Consider the following 15,163-nt stretch of genomic DNA (forward strand, 5'->3'; position numbering starts at 1 on the left):
TAGGGAAGGTCATTCCACTTGTGGCCTCACTTTATCCATCCCAGGAGAAAAATAAAAGTTTGTAGAATTATGGCAAGGATTACCCAAGGTGAAGACTCTAAAGCACACAAGCTGCTCAGCAATTCTGAGCTGCTGTTTGATTGTGACTTTGTGACTGGGTCATGGTGGTTTAGTCACTAAGTCATCTCCAGCTCTTGAGATGCCATGGACTGTAGCCCATCAGGCTCCCCTGTCCATGCAATTCTTCAGGCAAGAATACTGGAGTGGGGAGCCATTGCCTTCTCCAGGGAATCATCTTGACCAAAGGATTGAATCTGGGTCTCCTGCATTGCAGGCAGATTCTTTACCTATTGAGCCACCAGGGAAGCCCAGGCCTCCTTTCGAATATTATGAAAGCTAAGAACTCTCTAGAAAAATACATATATGTTCATCTATACAAGATTTTGAATATAGTTTCAGGTGAAGTTTGTGGCTAACTAGGATTCATAGGCCACAAGTTGTGCTGTGCTTAGATGCTCAGCCACGTCTGAATCTTTGTGACCCCATGGACTAGAGCCCGCCAGGCTCCTCTGTCCATGCGGATTCTTCAGGCAAGAATACTGGAATGGGGAGCCACACCATCCTCCAGGGGATCCTCCCAACCCAGGGACTAAACCCAGGTCTCCCACATTGCAGGCGGATTCTTTATCATCTGAGCCACCAGGGAAGCCCAGATAACAAGTTAAAAGACCCTTATTCAGATATTTTAAAAAGAGCACACATAAAGACAAGAATCCTTCGCAAGAGAGCAGACCCTCGTGAAGTACAGGAGGACGGGTAGCTGGGCCACAGGCCCCTCCCTTGCCCTGGGCTTGCCAGACCCCTCCACCTGGGTTAGATGGGGCTAACCACCATGGTTAGACCATGCTAACCCCTGGGGTCCTTAGTTCCAAAGCCAAGACTGCAGATTCCTCTCTGGCTCAGGTGAGGGCAAGTATAACGGCTAGAGTGAGTCTCTAAGGATGCGTGCGTCTCATGAACACGGTAGAGGAGCTGGGAGGGAAAGGCTGTAGACTCGGGTGTGTGCAGACTTCCAGGGCAGTGACAACTAAGCCCAAAGATCCATCACTCTCAGGGTGGAGGCTGGGCTTTCAGTCGTGGCTGATGGACTGTTGCCCAGTCACCTGCACTGAGCCGGCACTAAGGACCGGGACCCTGTCACAACTAGACAAGTGGTATTTGGCATGAGGGCTGAACCAGAGGCCGTCTCGGGTATGTGTTCTGGAGGGTTGGGAAGAAACAAATGGAAAACAAAGGCAGTCTGTGAAGTAACTGAGAGGTGTCAGTGTCATTAGGAGGGAAGGACGTTGGGACCAAGGACTCCCGCCAGATGGTACAGTGGCCTTAGGAGTGTCCAATAGGCCACCTGCCAGATGACGGACCCTAGAGAATTTGCTGGATCACTTTGAGCCTCAAGTTCTTTGTCTGTGAAGTAGAAATAATGACATCCACCTCACATGACTATCATAAGGATCAAATGTGAACATAGATATAAAGTATTCAGCATAATGACAGACTTTGGAGGGGCTTAAAATGGTGCCTGCTATTATCACCTTCATTAGCAGCACCACCTTCTCTAGTCTCATCCTCTGCTGCATTCCCTCTATTCAGCACAGAGCAGTCACTGGGCTGATACAAGGGAGGCGGATGTGCCAGAGACGTCTTCCTCACGTGTAAGTCTGATAGCATTTACTCACAGGCTGCAAATCCTGACTGCCTTCCTCCACCCTTTCTAAGCTTGACCCACTGATGCAGAACAGAATAAACAAAGAAGAATGAAAGAACTGAGGACAGTCTAATGGACCTCTGGGACAACATTAAAGGCATCAACATTCACATTATAGGGGTCCCAGAAGGAGAAGAGAGAGAGAGAAAGGGCCTGAGAAAATCTCTGAAAAGATCATAGCCAAAAACTGCCCTAATATGGGAAAGGAAATAGTCACTCAAGTCCAAGAACCACAGAGTGTCCCATATAGGATAAACTGAAGGAAGAACATACCAAGACACATATTAATCAAACTGGCAAAACTTTAAGAGAAAAATATTAAGAGCAACAAGGGAACAGCAACAAATAACATACAAGAGAATCCCCATAAGGTTATCAGCTGATTTTTCAGCAGAGACTCTGCAGGCTGGAAGGAGAGGCATAATATATTTAAAGTGATGAAAGGGAAAAACCTACAATCAAGAATACTTTACCCAAAGGCTTGTTCAGACCCGATAGGGAAATCAAAAGCTTTCTAGATAAGCACAAGCTAAGAGCACTCAGCACCACCAAACTAGCTATACAACAAGTATTAAAGGAACTTTTCTAGATGGAAAAGAAGAGGCCACAACTAGAAATAAGAAAATTATGAATGGGAAAGCTCACTGGTAAAGGCAAATGTACAGTAAGGGTAGGAAATCACCCCCACACAAATACGAATTCAAAACCAGCAACCGTGAGAAGAGGAGAGTACAAATGCAGGCTATCGGACATGCATTTGAAATTAAGAGACCAGTCTTGTATGTAGATAAATTACTATATCAAAAACTTATGGTAACCACAAACCAAAAATCTATAAGCCTGACCCTCTTAGAGAGCATCGCAAGACTTTGGAGTCTGATGGCTGCTCAGCACTCCACACCCTGGCCCCTGGCCACAGCATTCCCCTTATCACCAGTTCCACATTCTAGACACTCTAAACTATTTGCAGTTTCACAAATGGAACTTTGGGGGTGTTTCTTCATCTAGAATGAGAGTTACCAACTCTTTGCCTGAAGACCTTTTAGTCATCCTTCAACGATCTGCTCAGGCATCACCACCTCCAGGAAGCCTTCCCAGACCACCTCTCCCTGATGACTGAGGATGTTCCCATGGCTGTTGCTATTACACTGTACTCCTTGTTTCCTTGAGTTTCTTTGTTGTTTCCTAGCACAGTGCCTGATACCTAGCAGATCCCTGATATAATAAGTTAGCCAATGATTGATTAATTGAATAAACAAAAACAAGACTAGGAAGGAGGGAGTGGGTTTAGCCATGCTCAGCAGTGAGTTTTTCACACCAAGAGGCTCTGGTAGCTCAAATATAATGGCTCTGTTTAAATTTGTTTCAAATTGGTTTAACTGAAAACCCATTTGTCTAAAATTCCTATTTTGAAGAACAAGCAGGATCATATGGCTAACATTTCCTTTACAGTATAATAGCTGATGGTCCTTAAGTATTTTCACATCTCAGGTGTCTTTTGTTCATTTTCAGTTTTCTAGCCTATTCAAGTGAAGGTATTTCTGCATTATTTGACTAAAATAGTCCTTAAAATTATAAAAATCTTAGCTAAATGGCGGGAGGGGGAGCAGAAAGGCACTCTAAAATGAAAAAGAAAATGCTTAAAGCAATCCTAAATCAGCCTGCTGGATATGAAATTTAAATTTTATAAACATAGTCATCAAACGTGCAACATGAGGCAAATTAAGCACTAGAGACTTCCTTTCAGAGGACCGGCTTTTTCTCAAGCAACCGAGGGCAAGGATGAAAATCTCCATCTGTGAGGGAGGGCCAGAGGGCCCAAGGGCACCTTGGAACCAAGCCCCTAAAAAGCAGCCTTTGGGGCTCCATGCAGCTTCTCCTCCAGCCGAAAGAAGAACCGCTTGTCTCTGTGCTCAGACTGCCCTAGTTCCTGCGGGAGTGGCCCAGTCCACCTGCTTTCTCTCCACTTTTCGCTTTTTTGGGCCATTGCTATAATTTGGAGGTGCCAGCATCTTCCTGTTCTATTTCTGCTGAAAGAGAGGAAGCAGGGCAGCCCAGGATTTAGACTCATATCCCTTGACTTCCAACACTGTGAACTGAAAGGAGGAGGGGACACTAATGTTTTTTCTCCATTTTTCTCTTAAACTTGGGAGATGCTTTCCAGTACAAGCAACTCCCATGCACAGGCACCAACATGCGTATTCATCCAGCTGATGAATTGGTTCTTGAGCACATACCATATTCAGGGCACTATTTGTCCTCATTTGTACAGGTGTCATGTGTGTTAAACATAAAAGGTGTGTCTTGTTAAACCACTGGGATAGCGGATTAAAACAGACATGATCAAGCTTTCTGGAAAACCCATTGCCTTTGTGTTGCTGGTGGGGTAAGTGTGTTATGCTTAGGCTCTTCTAAAGAATCCCCTGAGATTTCAGATGTCTCCATTTTTGTCCCTTCCGATGGTTGTTTAAAAATAAGTTACTTGAGGGAAAACAATAAGAAACTTCTGTTGCAAATGACTTCAACATTGCTAAGAGGATTGCATCAAATATCAAAGATACACAAAGTATATAGGAATAAAGGGCAATATTAATATGAATAATATGAACATGTGTGACGCTGTCTAATATTTCAAATTATAAGGTAAAGAAGAAAAATTGTAAATCTCACTGACATTTTCCTTGGAACAGGAAACTTCATAACAAATTAAATGCAGACCAGAAGAAAAAAAAAGAAGTCGCCTGACTTCTCTCCTTGAGGGCTTGTGTTAAATCTTAGAATAACCTGGGGCCAGGGTTTAGAGTCAGGATTTAGTTATCCTCGAACGTCTACAGTGGCACAAAATTGTAAGTGTATGAGCATATTTCTGGGTCTACTTTTTTTTTTTTTTCTATTACAGTCTCACTGAGTGTTTGGTTCCAGAAATGTAGACGCACATCAAAGCGTGGTTGGGCAACGTGTACCGTGAAGAGCCATGGTGGCAGGTCAGGCCCACTCTGTCTCTCCCTGTTTCCTGAGCTGGCCTTTCCCTGTACTTTCTGGGAGGGTCCCTCCCTGTTATTTTCCTCCCACAATCCCAGCCTTTGGCTGGCATCTTGGCCACCTCCCAGCTCCAGGGTTCAGCCTGCAGAGCTGTCTGCAGTGAGAAGAGGCCAGTGCTGGGCACATGTGTTCCAGAGCCAGGGCAAGCCTGCAAAGTCAGCTGCTTGTGGCTGCGGCTGTTTGGGGTGGGGTTGAGAGGCTGCCTGTTTGATCCCTTTTTTTGTAGTCAGGGAAGAGGGCTTTCTCTAGCTGCCCACTTTCTCTCATCAGCACGTTTAGCAACAACCAGGGGAGGAGAGCAGAGAAAACATGCCCACTGTAGTGTAGCACAGCCATCCTCTGGGACTAGCAGGTGCTAACGTGGTTTCTGAATGCCACTGTTTCATGAGATCCTTATCACCCTCTGTAAAAGGGAATTTATTTCTGGATGTGCCTTGAGTGAGTGACAGTTGCTCAGTCATGCCTAACTCTTTGCAACCCCATGGACTGTAGCCTGCCAGGCTCCTCTGTCCATGGAATTCTCCAGGCAAGATTACTGGAGTGGGTTGCCATTTCCTTCTCCAGGGGATCTTCCCAACCCAGGGATGCTACACTGCAGGAAAGTCTTTACCATCTGAGCCACCAGGGAAGCCTACTATTAAGAGACATTTCTAGCTCAGTCGGTAAAGAACCTGCCTGCAGTGCAGGAGACATAGGTTTGATCCCTGGGCTGGGAAGACCCCCTGGAGAAGGAAATGGCAACCCACTCCAGTATCCTTGCCTGGAAACTCCATGGACAGAGGAGCCTGGTGGGCTACAGTTGATGGGGTTGCAAAGAGTTGGGCACGACTGAGCAACTAACACACAACACACTCTAAGTATAAAGACAGGTCAACTTAAAAAGTATCAGCAGATACATGCTTGACTTTATCTTATAATCTATAGACAACACATTAGAATATGTAATGAATCTATACACCTTTTCCAAAGGAATACCCAAGACAGAAGTAGCAACAAAGTTATAAATGACAGTCATCAGTCAGATGAAATAATTTAGAGGAAGCTTTTCTCTCTCCAAGAAATGTGGGCCTTACGTGGCTTCTATTGGCAGTTTCCTTTGATGAGTGGATCCCTGAATGCCTTGCACATCTCAGCTCATCAACCCTCTCCTTCAGGAGAAGCTGATGCCATCAGAAGGACCCTCCCGCCTCCACCCCTTTCCTGCAGGTATTCCCATCAGAGCACCTGCCTATGTTCCAGAACACTCACGACTGGCTGGAGCTTCTGTGTTTGATGTCAGTCACTCACTCATTATTAGAGTGTAAATTCCATGAAAGCAGGTACAAGTCTGGCTTGGTCACTGCTCTATCCTCAGCACAAAGAACAGAGCTTGGCACAGAGGAGATGCTCAGTAAATGTTTACTGAATAATTAATCCAATTTAAGAGGCTGTTAAGTTCCTATTCCTGGGTCCAAAAAGCATCTATGTGGTATGGAATAGATATGAATTACAGCAACTGATGCAAAAGACAGGCTGGTCTCAGTTGTCCATAATCTCAGAATCAATAACAGGCTGGTATAGTCTCCAGAAAAACTGCTTTTATCTTACAGTACTTCAATAATGCAAGTAGAGTTTCTAGTGGTCAATGGTGATGGTTTAGTCACTAAGTCATGTCCAATTCTAGCAACCCCATGAGCTGTAGTCCCCCAGGCTCGTCTGTCCATGGGATTTCCCAAGCAAGACTACTGGATACCATTACATTCTCCAGGGGGTTCTTCACTGGCTGAGCCACCTGGGAAGCCCTCTAGTGTTCAATATTCAATGAGTAATCATGACACCCAGTGCCAGATCCTTTCTGAGGTGCTGGAATGAAAATAAGTGCAAAGTCCTGAGGCTAGGGAGAGAGGCCAGCAGAAAGGGGTAGGAAAAGAAGGCCCAGCGGCAGGTAGGGGCCGTGGTGGGAGGAGGAGGTGGCCCCAGCACCTTTGCACTGCTCAGCCCCTGGCAAGGGAGGTGCTCAGGTGTGAGTGAGCCTGAAAAGAGAGACCAGGGTCCCAGGAGAGCTGCCTGGGAACTGGGATACCCAGGTTCATGGCACGGGCTGTGGTGAGGTGGCTGGAGGGACTGAAGACATCTAGTTTGGCGAAGAGCAGCCTGGAAGAGGACCTGTGGAGGTGGGGTGAGCCTGATCTGTTTGGAGATTCTGTGGGGCCCGGGAGCTACAGGCAGCAACTGCTGAGTGAGACCTCAGGAGGAATGGAGGTGGAATCGGCAGAGCAAATGGTCCTAAGGGCCAAGGCCTCCAGGACTCGGGTAGGCTATGAGCAAGGGGCAAATCCTCATCCCCAGGGACCTTTACATGTAGGCTGGATTAGATATGTATCAGACAGCAGTATTAGATACGTATGTTTAAATCATCGGTCAGGTTAGAGTCACTCTCTTGGTTGCCAGACCTGCCCCACTTCAGTTGTTCCCACGTGCGCCCTGACAGAGGTCTAAGCAGGCGACAGACCAGCAGGCCTTTCCGTGTACAGCCAGAGCATCCAGCCCTCATCCCTCTGAATGCACCTCTGAAGCCGGAGCTGGTTACATCTCAGATCTGGGCTGACTTAGCTCCCAGTCTGCGGAGGTCTAATTCCGGGAGACCTGCCTCCGCAGGTGTCGCTCCAGCAAACAGGCAGATAATCCACCTCCTTTCAGGACTTGGAATGAAGGCCATGATGGTAAATAACTCCTCTCTGGAATCTTCCTAGGCCCTGTTAACTCTTCAGGGGGAGCTTTCTGCACAAAGGACAAGCAGCAGGCACGCCTGCCCCTTAAGCCCCCAATTCTTTGAGCCACTCTCTCTGCAGATGATTGAGCACAAGGTCGGTCAGTTGCAGCCCAGCCACTGAGCCACTGCAGATTCCGGGTCTCTGTTGTCAAACTCAGGTCACACGGCTTTGAAAAAGTGTGCATTTCATCCTTTTAGAGGGGAGATTAACATGTCTGTCAGCCAGTTAACAATGCAGCAGCTAAGAATTCGCTTCACCATGTTAGGGGCAGTGAGAAGCATGCTTGCTGATAAAAAAGAGAACGTCTTGCTCAAAAAAACAACTGCTCACTAAACAGACCCTGAACACTGCTGACAGAGTGGGTGTGAGATGAGGCTGAATTTACCACTTTATCCGAAATCCCACCAGCTATGACCAAGACAGGTGTTAGTAAGAGCAGAAGTGGCCATAGCCGACGGGTCACTCCTTTGCTCAAAAACATATCATGGCTCCCGGGACACCTGGGTCCCTTTCCTAAGTTGGGTGTTTGGAGACCCACAGAGATCTGGCCTTTTTTACAAGGTGACAGAGCTCCTGTCCTGTGCACAGGCCTGGGAAGGCCCAGTCTTTGTCCTCAAGGAATGTACGCTTGCTTCAGGAGGCTAGGTCAGCAATGGGGAGCCATCAGCAAGCTGCCTGGGATGCCAGCGGGGATAGGGGCTCCTTGGCTGGCTGAGTGGGTGAAAGTGGGAGACATGGGCATCTGTACCTCTCCCCTGGGGAGTGTGGGGGGGGGTCAGCCAGGCATGGCTGGAATACCACCAGGATTCTGTGCGGTTGTGGCGGACAGTTCTCTTCTGAGCCAGCATCCTACCCGAAGCACTGCACTGGCATCTCTGTTCTGCTGTCTCCAAACCACAGAAGGCTGCTGGCAGCATACAGACCCAACACAAAGCTGAAGACAGGCCCCAGGAGACAAGCCTCAACCTCAGGGTGAAGTCCCAGGCGCTCCAGTTCCGAGGACAGTCCTCGGCCCGGGGTGCCCACAGCAGCAAGCAGCCTGGCCACGCTCTCTGTACCGGCTTTTCTCCTTCCACTCTCTCTCTTCCAGTCCCCTCCCTTCCGCTTCTTGGGATCCCCTCCCATGTAAAGTCTGCTTGCGGCCTCCTGTTTCAGGCTGCTTTGGGAACCTACTAAGGCAAGGAGTTTTCAGTCCTACTGAGTTACAGGCTCTGCTGCCCCAGCCAGCTGAGAGCTTCCAGAGACAGGGAAGTCCTTGCCTGTTCCTCAAGTCCCTCTCCCCGAGCTCCTGCTGCAGGGTAGGGTGGCAACTGCTCAGAAGTGGTTTTTGATAATAACCTTGGCCACCTGTATCGAGGGCTGTGTGCTGCGCGCAACACTAAGAAGCATATTCTCTCCCGTCTCTGACCTAAGATTCAGTCCCCCCATCCTGTCGGTTCAGTGAGAAAACCGAAGGCTTTTCTCACCTGGCTAGTAGAAGGCAGATAGAGGAGGGCTGTGCCTTAACCACCGGGGGCATTTTGTGGGAAGGGAGACGGGGCCTGGCAGGAGGCAGAGAAGAAAGACATTGCACTTGTCACTGTCCGGATGAGGTATCTTTCTGTCCTCTCCATGGGGTGGAGAGGGTCCCTGGGAGCCGCCCTCAATTATCTAGAGCCTGGTAAGAGTAATTAAGCACTGCTTGGACATCAGAGAAGACATGTCTTTCAGGAGTCGGGGGAACAGCACTGTAGCCCAGGGGTAGGAGAGGTCTCGGGCCTGGGACAGGCAGAAGGAGCAGGGGAGAGGATGCTGGGGGATGGTGACGCAGACGGCTGGGAAGCCTAACGGAGGCCCACCCTTCCCCCTGTCCAGGCTTCCCATTCAGATCATGTCACCAAGCGTCACTGAGGACTCAGTACCTGGGTTCCTGGCTTCAGGGAGGGCACTAGGTCTTTGATCATTTTGGCTTCAGAGACTGTGACTCCGCCCACCACGAAGAGGATGAGGAGAGGGTGGTCGCTGGGATGAGGCCGGCTCACCTGCAAAACAAAACCTAGCATTAGAGGCGTCTTCAGGGGCGGTGAATAGCCATTCGAGAGATTATAATTTGTTAGGGGTACAATGTGTTAGGGGGTATTTGCCCATTGACCAGGAGCATGCCCGGCACGTCGCCTTCCTACAGCCCTTTACGTAAATATTTTATTGAAAGAGAAGTTAAAGGAGCTGCTGCTGCTGCTGCTAAGTTGCTTCAGTTGTGTCCAACTCTGTGCGACCCCATAGATGGCAGCCCACCAGGCTCCTCCATCCATGGGATTCTCCAGGCAAGAACACTGGAGTGGGTTGCCATTTCCTTCTCCAATGCGTGAAAGTGAAAAGTGAAAGCAAAGTCGCTCAGTCATGTCAGACTTTTCATGACCCCATGGACCTCAGATATGCAGATGACACCACCCTTATGGCAGAAAGTGAAGAGGAGCTAAAAAGCCTCTTGATGAAAGTGAAAGAGGAGAGTGAAAAAGTTGGCTTAAAGCTCAACATTCAGAAAACGAAGATCATGGCATCTGGTCCCATCACTTCATGGGAAATACACGGGGAAACAGTGGAAACAGTGTCAGACTTTATTTTTTGGGGCTCCAAAATCACCGCAGATGGTGACTGCAGCCATGAAATTAAAAGACGCTTACTCCTTGGAAGAAAAGTTATGACCAACCTAGATAGCATATTCAAAAGCAGGGACATTACTTTGCCGACTAAGGTCCGTCTAGACAAGGCTATGGTTTTTCCAGTGGTCATGTATGGATGTGAGAGTTGGACTGTGAAGAAGGCTGAGCATTGAAGAATTGATGCTTTTGAAATGTGGTGTTGGAGAAGACTCTTGAGAGTGCCTTGGACTGCAAGGAGATCCAACCAGTCCATTCTGAAGGAGATCAACCCTGGGATTTCTTTGGAGGGAATGATGCTGAAGCTGAAACTCCAGTACTTTGGCCACCTCATGCGAAGAGTTGACTCATTGGAAAAGACTCTGATGCTGGGAAGGATTGGGGGCAGGAGGAGAAGGGGACAACAGAGGATGAGATGGCTGGATGGCATCACGGACTCGATGGACGTGAGTCTGAGTGAACTCCGGGAGATGGTGATGGACAGGGAGGCCTGGCGTGCTGTGATTCATGGGGTCGCGAAGAGTCAGACACGACTGAACGACTGAACTGAACTGAACTGATGGACCACAGCCTACCAGGCTCCTCCATCCATGGGATTCTCCAGGCAAGAGTACTGGAGTGGGGTGCCATTGCCTTCTCCAGTTAAAGGAGCAGGAGCTATTAAATAACAGAGAATACTGAGGGCAACTTTCCCTTCCTTTTCAGTTTACAAGTCTCAGCACAAACGTGCTCCTGCCTTACGGAGCCTGTGCAGTTCCTTCCAGGCGATAGCCATAGCCTGGAGTCATCGTCTCTGCTTACACATGTTTCTTTGATGGCTGTCTCCTTTAATGGAACACAAACTGAGGAGGCAGCAATCTTGTCTGCCTGGGTCACTGCTGAAGTCCCAGAGTACTTAGTGCCGTTTCAGAATAGGTGCTCAATAAATGCCTGTGGCATTGAAAGATGGTCACATCCCTAGGGAGGAGGAAGTGAAGGGTGCACAAAGATGCAAGAGCCCCGTGCCCACCCTTGAGGGCACTTCATGCCCTTACCTTCTGCAAACCAACCTCAGCTGAGGATTGCAGCTGCACGCAATGCTGCGCTGAATGTCGTGGAGAATCCCTGCCGGGGCCTTAAGGTCTCACCAATGAGGCACAGTACAAACAACTCAAATGAGAGCATCTCCCGGCACCCTCTCAGGAAATGCACAATGCCAACGTGTACACCTGGTGACTAACTGAAGGGGACAAGAGGGGGTTCCTGAAGACAGTGTGTTTCAGTCCTACCTGCAAGTTCAGGATGGTTCGGTGAGGAGTGGGTGCAAGTGGTATGAGCCAAGTTCTGCAGGCAAGAGGTCACCAGCTGGGAGGAGTGAGCAGGACGGCAGCGTGGAGTCATTATAGGAAGGATGCTGCCAGCTGGCTGCATGACCAGTGAAGCCAGAGGCGGGAGAAGCAGGCTGGTCTCCAGCCAGAAGAGGGTAGGCAAAGTAGGTAAGTGTCTGTGCTCACAACACTCACTAACACATAAGCCGTCTTTGGGCCAAAGGATGGTCCCCATGAGTGGCAGGGTGGGCAGCAGGTTGAGAGGAAGAGAGCCAGCCCTTCTCTTACCCTGGCTCCAACTCTATTTTCAACTTGGTTCTTCTGACTCCCTTGCCTAAATATAACTTTTCAGTATCTTATTTTAAAACACTTAGGAAGGTAATACATTAAATGCTTCCAGTTACATAAGTTATTCCTTGGCTTCTGAAGAGGAAACTCAGAGTGAAGAGGGAGGGAGGGAAGGATGGGGAGAAATCGGGGGAAGGAGGGGAAAAACAAAAGGCAGGAAGAAAGAAGGAAAAGTGGATCTAAACTTCTTCCAAATGGGCAGTGTGGAATACTCGACAAAGTTATGGAACTCTTGGATCTTTAGAAAAAGACTCTAGACTCCCCCCCCACCCCCCAACTTTCTGCCCTGTGGCTCCTTCCCTTGACTGCATTTTTGATGGCTGTCTTCCAGTCCAGGTACCACACACCCATAGCCGTGCTGCTTCTGTCCAGCTGTCCCCCTGTAATAGCTCTCACTACAGTCACCAATGGCTGTCACTTCGACAGACGTTTGTCTTCATTTATCTGGGCATTTCTGTGGCATGTGTCCCAGCTGATGACATCCTTCTTGGCCACCACAATAGCACTCTCTCTGGGGTCTCCCTGCTGCCTTTCCCATGGCTTCTTCTCACATTTCTTCATAGGTTCCTTTTCTTGGTCTGCTCAATTGTCGATACTCGTTGGCCTTCATCTTTGACCCTGTGCTAGGAATCAGCGAACTAAAATGGACTGGAATGGGTGAATTTAACTCAGATGACTATTATACCTACTACTGTGGGCAAGAATCCCTTAGAAGAAATGGAGCAGCCATCATAGTCAACAAAAGAGTCTGAAATGCAGTACTTGGATGCAGTCTCCAAAATGACAGAATGTTCTCTGTTCGTTTCCAAGGCAAACCATTAAATATCACAGTAATCCAAGTCTATGCCCCGACCAGTAATGCTGAAGAAGCTGAAGTGGAATAGTTCTATGAAAACCTATAAAACCTTCTAGCACTAACACTCTAAAAAGATACCCTTTTCATCATAGGGGACTGGAATGTAAAAGTAGGAAGTCAAGAAACACCTGGAGTAAAAGGCAAATTTGGCCTTGGAGTACAGAATGAAACAGTGCAAAGGCTAATAGAGTTTTGCCAAGGGAACACACTGGTCATAGCAAATACCCTTTTGCAACAACACAAGAGAAGACTCTACACAGGAACATCACCAGATGGACAACATTGAAATCAGACTGATTATATTCTTTGCAGCCAAAGATGGAGAAACTCTATACAGTCAGCAAAAACACACCAGGAGCTGACTGTGGCTCAGATCATGAGCTCCTTATTGCCAAATTCAGACTTAAATTGAAGAAAGTAGGCAAAACCACTAGACCATTCAGGTATAACCTAAGTCAAATCCCATATGATTATACAGTAGAAGTGAGAAATAAATTTAAGGGACTAGATCTGATAAACAGAGTGCCTGAAGAACTATGGATGGAGATTTGTGACATTGTACAGGAGACAGGGATCAAGACTATCCCTAAGAAAAAGAAATGCAAAAAAGCAAAATGACCATCTGAGGAGGCCTTACACATAGCTGTGAAAAGAAGAGAAGTGAAAAGCAGAGAAGAAAAGGAAAGATATAAGCATCTGAATGCAGAGTTCCAAAGAATACCAAGGAAAGCCTTCCTCAGTAATCAGTGCAAAGAAATAGAGGAAACAATAGAATGGGAAAGACTAGAGACCTCTTCAAGAAAATTAGAGATACCAAGGGAACATTTCATGCAAAGATGGGCTCGATAAAGGACAAAATGGTATGGTCCTAACAGAAGCAGAAGATATTAAGAAGAGGTGGCATGAATACACAGAAGAACTGTACAAAAAAGATCTTCACGACCCAGATAATCACAATGGTGTGATCACTCATCTAGAGCCAGACATCCTGGAATGTGAAGTCAAGTGGGCCTTAGGAAGCATCGCTACAGACAAAGCTAGTGGAGGTGACAGAATTCCAGTTGAGCTGTTTCAAATCCTGAAAGATGATGCTGTGAAAGTGCTGCACTCAATATGCCAGCAAATTTGGAAAACTCAGCAGTGGACACAGGAGTGGAAAAGGTCAGTTTTCATTCCAATCCCAAAGAAAGGCAATGCCAAAGATTGCTCAAACTACCGCACAATTGCACTCATCTCACACGCTAGTAAAGTAATGCTCAAAATTCTCCAAGCCAGGCTTCAGCAATACATGAACTGTGAACTTCCAGATATTCAAGCTGGATTTAGAAAAGGCAGAAGAACCAGAGATCAAATTGCCAACATCTGTTAGATCATCAAAAAAGCAACAGAGTTCCAGAAAAACATCTATTTCTGAACTGAAGTGAACTGTGGTACTCTCACTTGAGGACCTCATCTACTTATACGCCTCCAATAATCTTTTAATTCTTCAAATCTATGTCTTTAGCATCTCTATTTAGTTCCAGTGGCCATCTCCACCTGGATGCCTCCTGGCATTCCTAAACTCTACACATTTCAAATTTGATGCATGATTTTAACCACTCCCCACCCCCGCCAAGTCTATTCCTTCTCTTAACTTTTTATAAGCATCACCACCTTCACAGTCCCCTGAGCCAGACACCCAGAAGTCATCTTAGATTTGCTATCTTTTTGATCTCCTAGGTAAGTCCTATTAATTCTGCCCCCTCCAATTTACTGATCTCTTTTTGATTCCCACTATCCCTGTTCTGGTCGGCTTTCATTTCTTCTTCTTTTTAATATTTATATTTATTATTTATTTTGGCTGTGCTAGGTCTTAGTCGCAGCATGCAAACTCTTTGTTGTGGCATGTGGGATCTAGCTCCCTGACCAGGGATTGAACCCTGGCTCCCTGCAATGGGAGCTCAGAGTCTTAGTCACTGGACCACCAGGGAACTCCCTCATTTCTTCTTTACTAGATTATTGCTGCTGCTGCTGCTAAGTCGCTTCAGTCGTGTCCGACTCTGTGCGACCCCATAGATGGCAGCCCACCAGGCTCCCCCGTCCCTGGGATTCTCCAGGCAAGAACACTGGAGTGGGTCGCCATTGCCTTCTCCAATGCATGAAAGTGAAAAGTGAAAGTGAAGTCGCTCAGCCGTGTCAGGCTCAGCGACCCCATGGACTGCAGCCTTCCAGGCTCCTCCATCCATGGGATTTTCCAGGCAAGAGTACTGGAGTGGGGTGCCATTGCCTTCTCCAAGATTATTGCTAGGGTCTTCTGACTTGTCTTCCTGTCCCTCATCTGGCCACCCCCATCCATTCTTCTCATTCCTGCTTAAGTGAACTTTCTAAAGTGCAAATATTTATTATTGAATCTTTGTGCATTATCTTATCTGATTCTCAAAAATCCTTAGGAGGCAAATACAATCATTAGTATA

At 47.4% G+C, this 15,163-nt stretch overlaps 1 protein-coding gene across 1 annotated transcript in view; it reads right to left on the reverse strand.

Moving 5' to 3' along the window:
* The window catches only part of SCFD2 (sec1 family domain containing 2), a 399,990-nt gene that overhangs the window by 3,881 nt on the left and 380,946 nt on the right, over nt 1-15,163 (reverse strand). Inside the window, exon 8 of the mRNA XM_005681611.3 lies at nt 9,462-9,581. Within this exon, the coding sequence (XP_005681668.2) occupies nt 9,462-9,581 (120 nt within the window). The remainder of the gene's footprint in view (nt 1-9,461; nt 9,582-15,163) is intronic.

This window comes from Capra hircus, chromosome 6 (assembly GCF_001704415.2).
Source record: "Capra hircus breed San Clemente chromosome 6, ASM170441v1, whole genome shotgun sequence".
NCBI lineage: Eukaryota > Metazoa > Chordata > Mammalia > Artiodactyla > Bovidae > Capra > Capra hircus.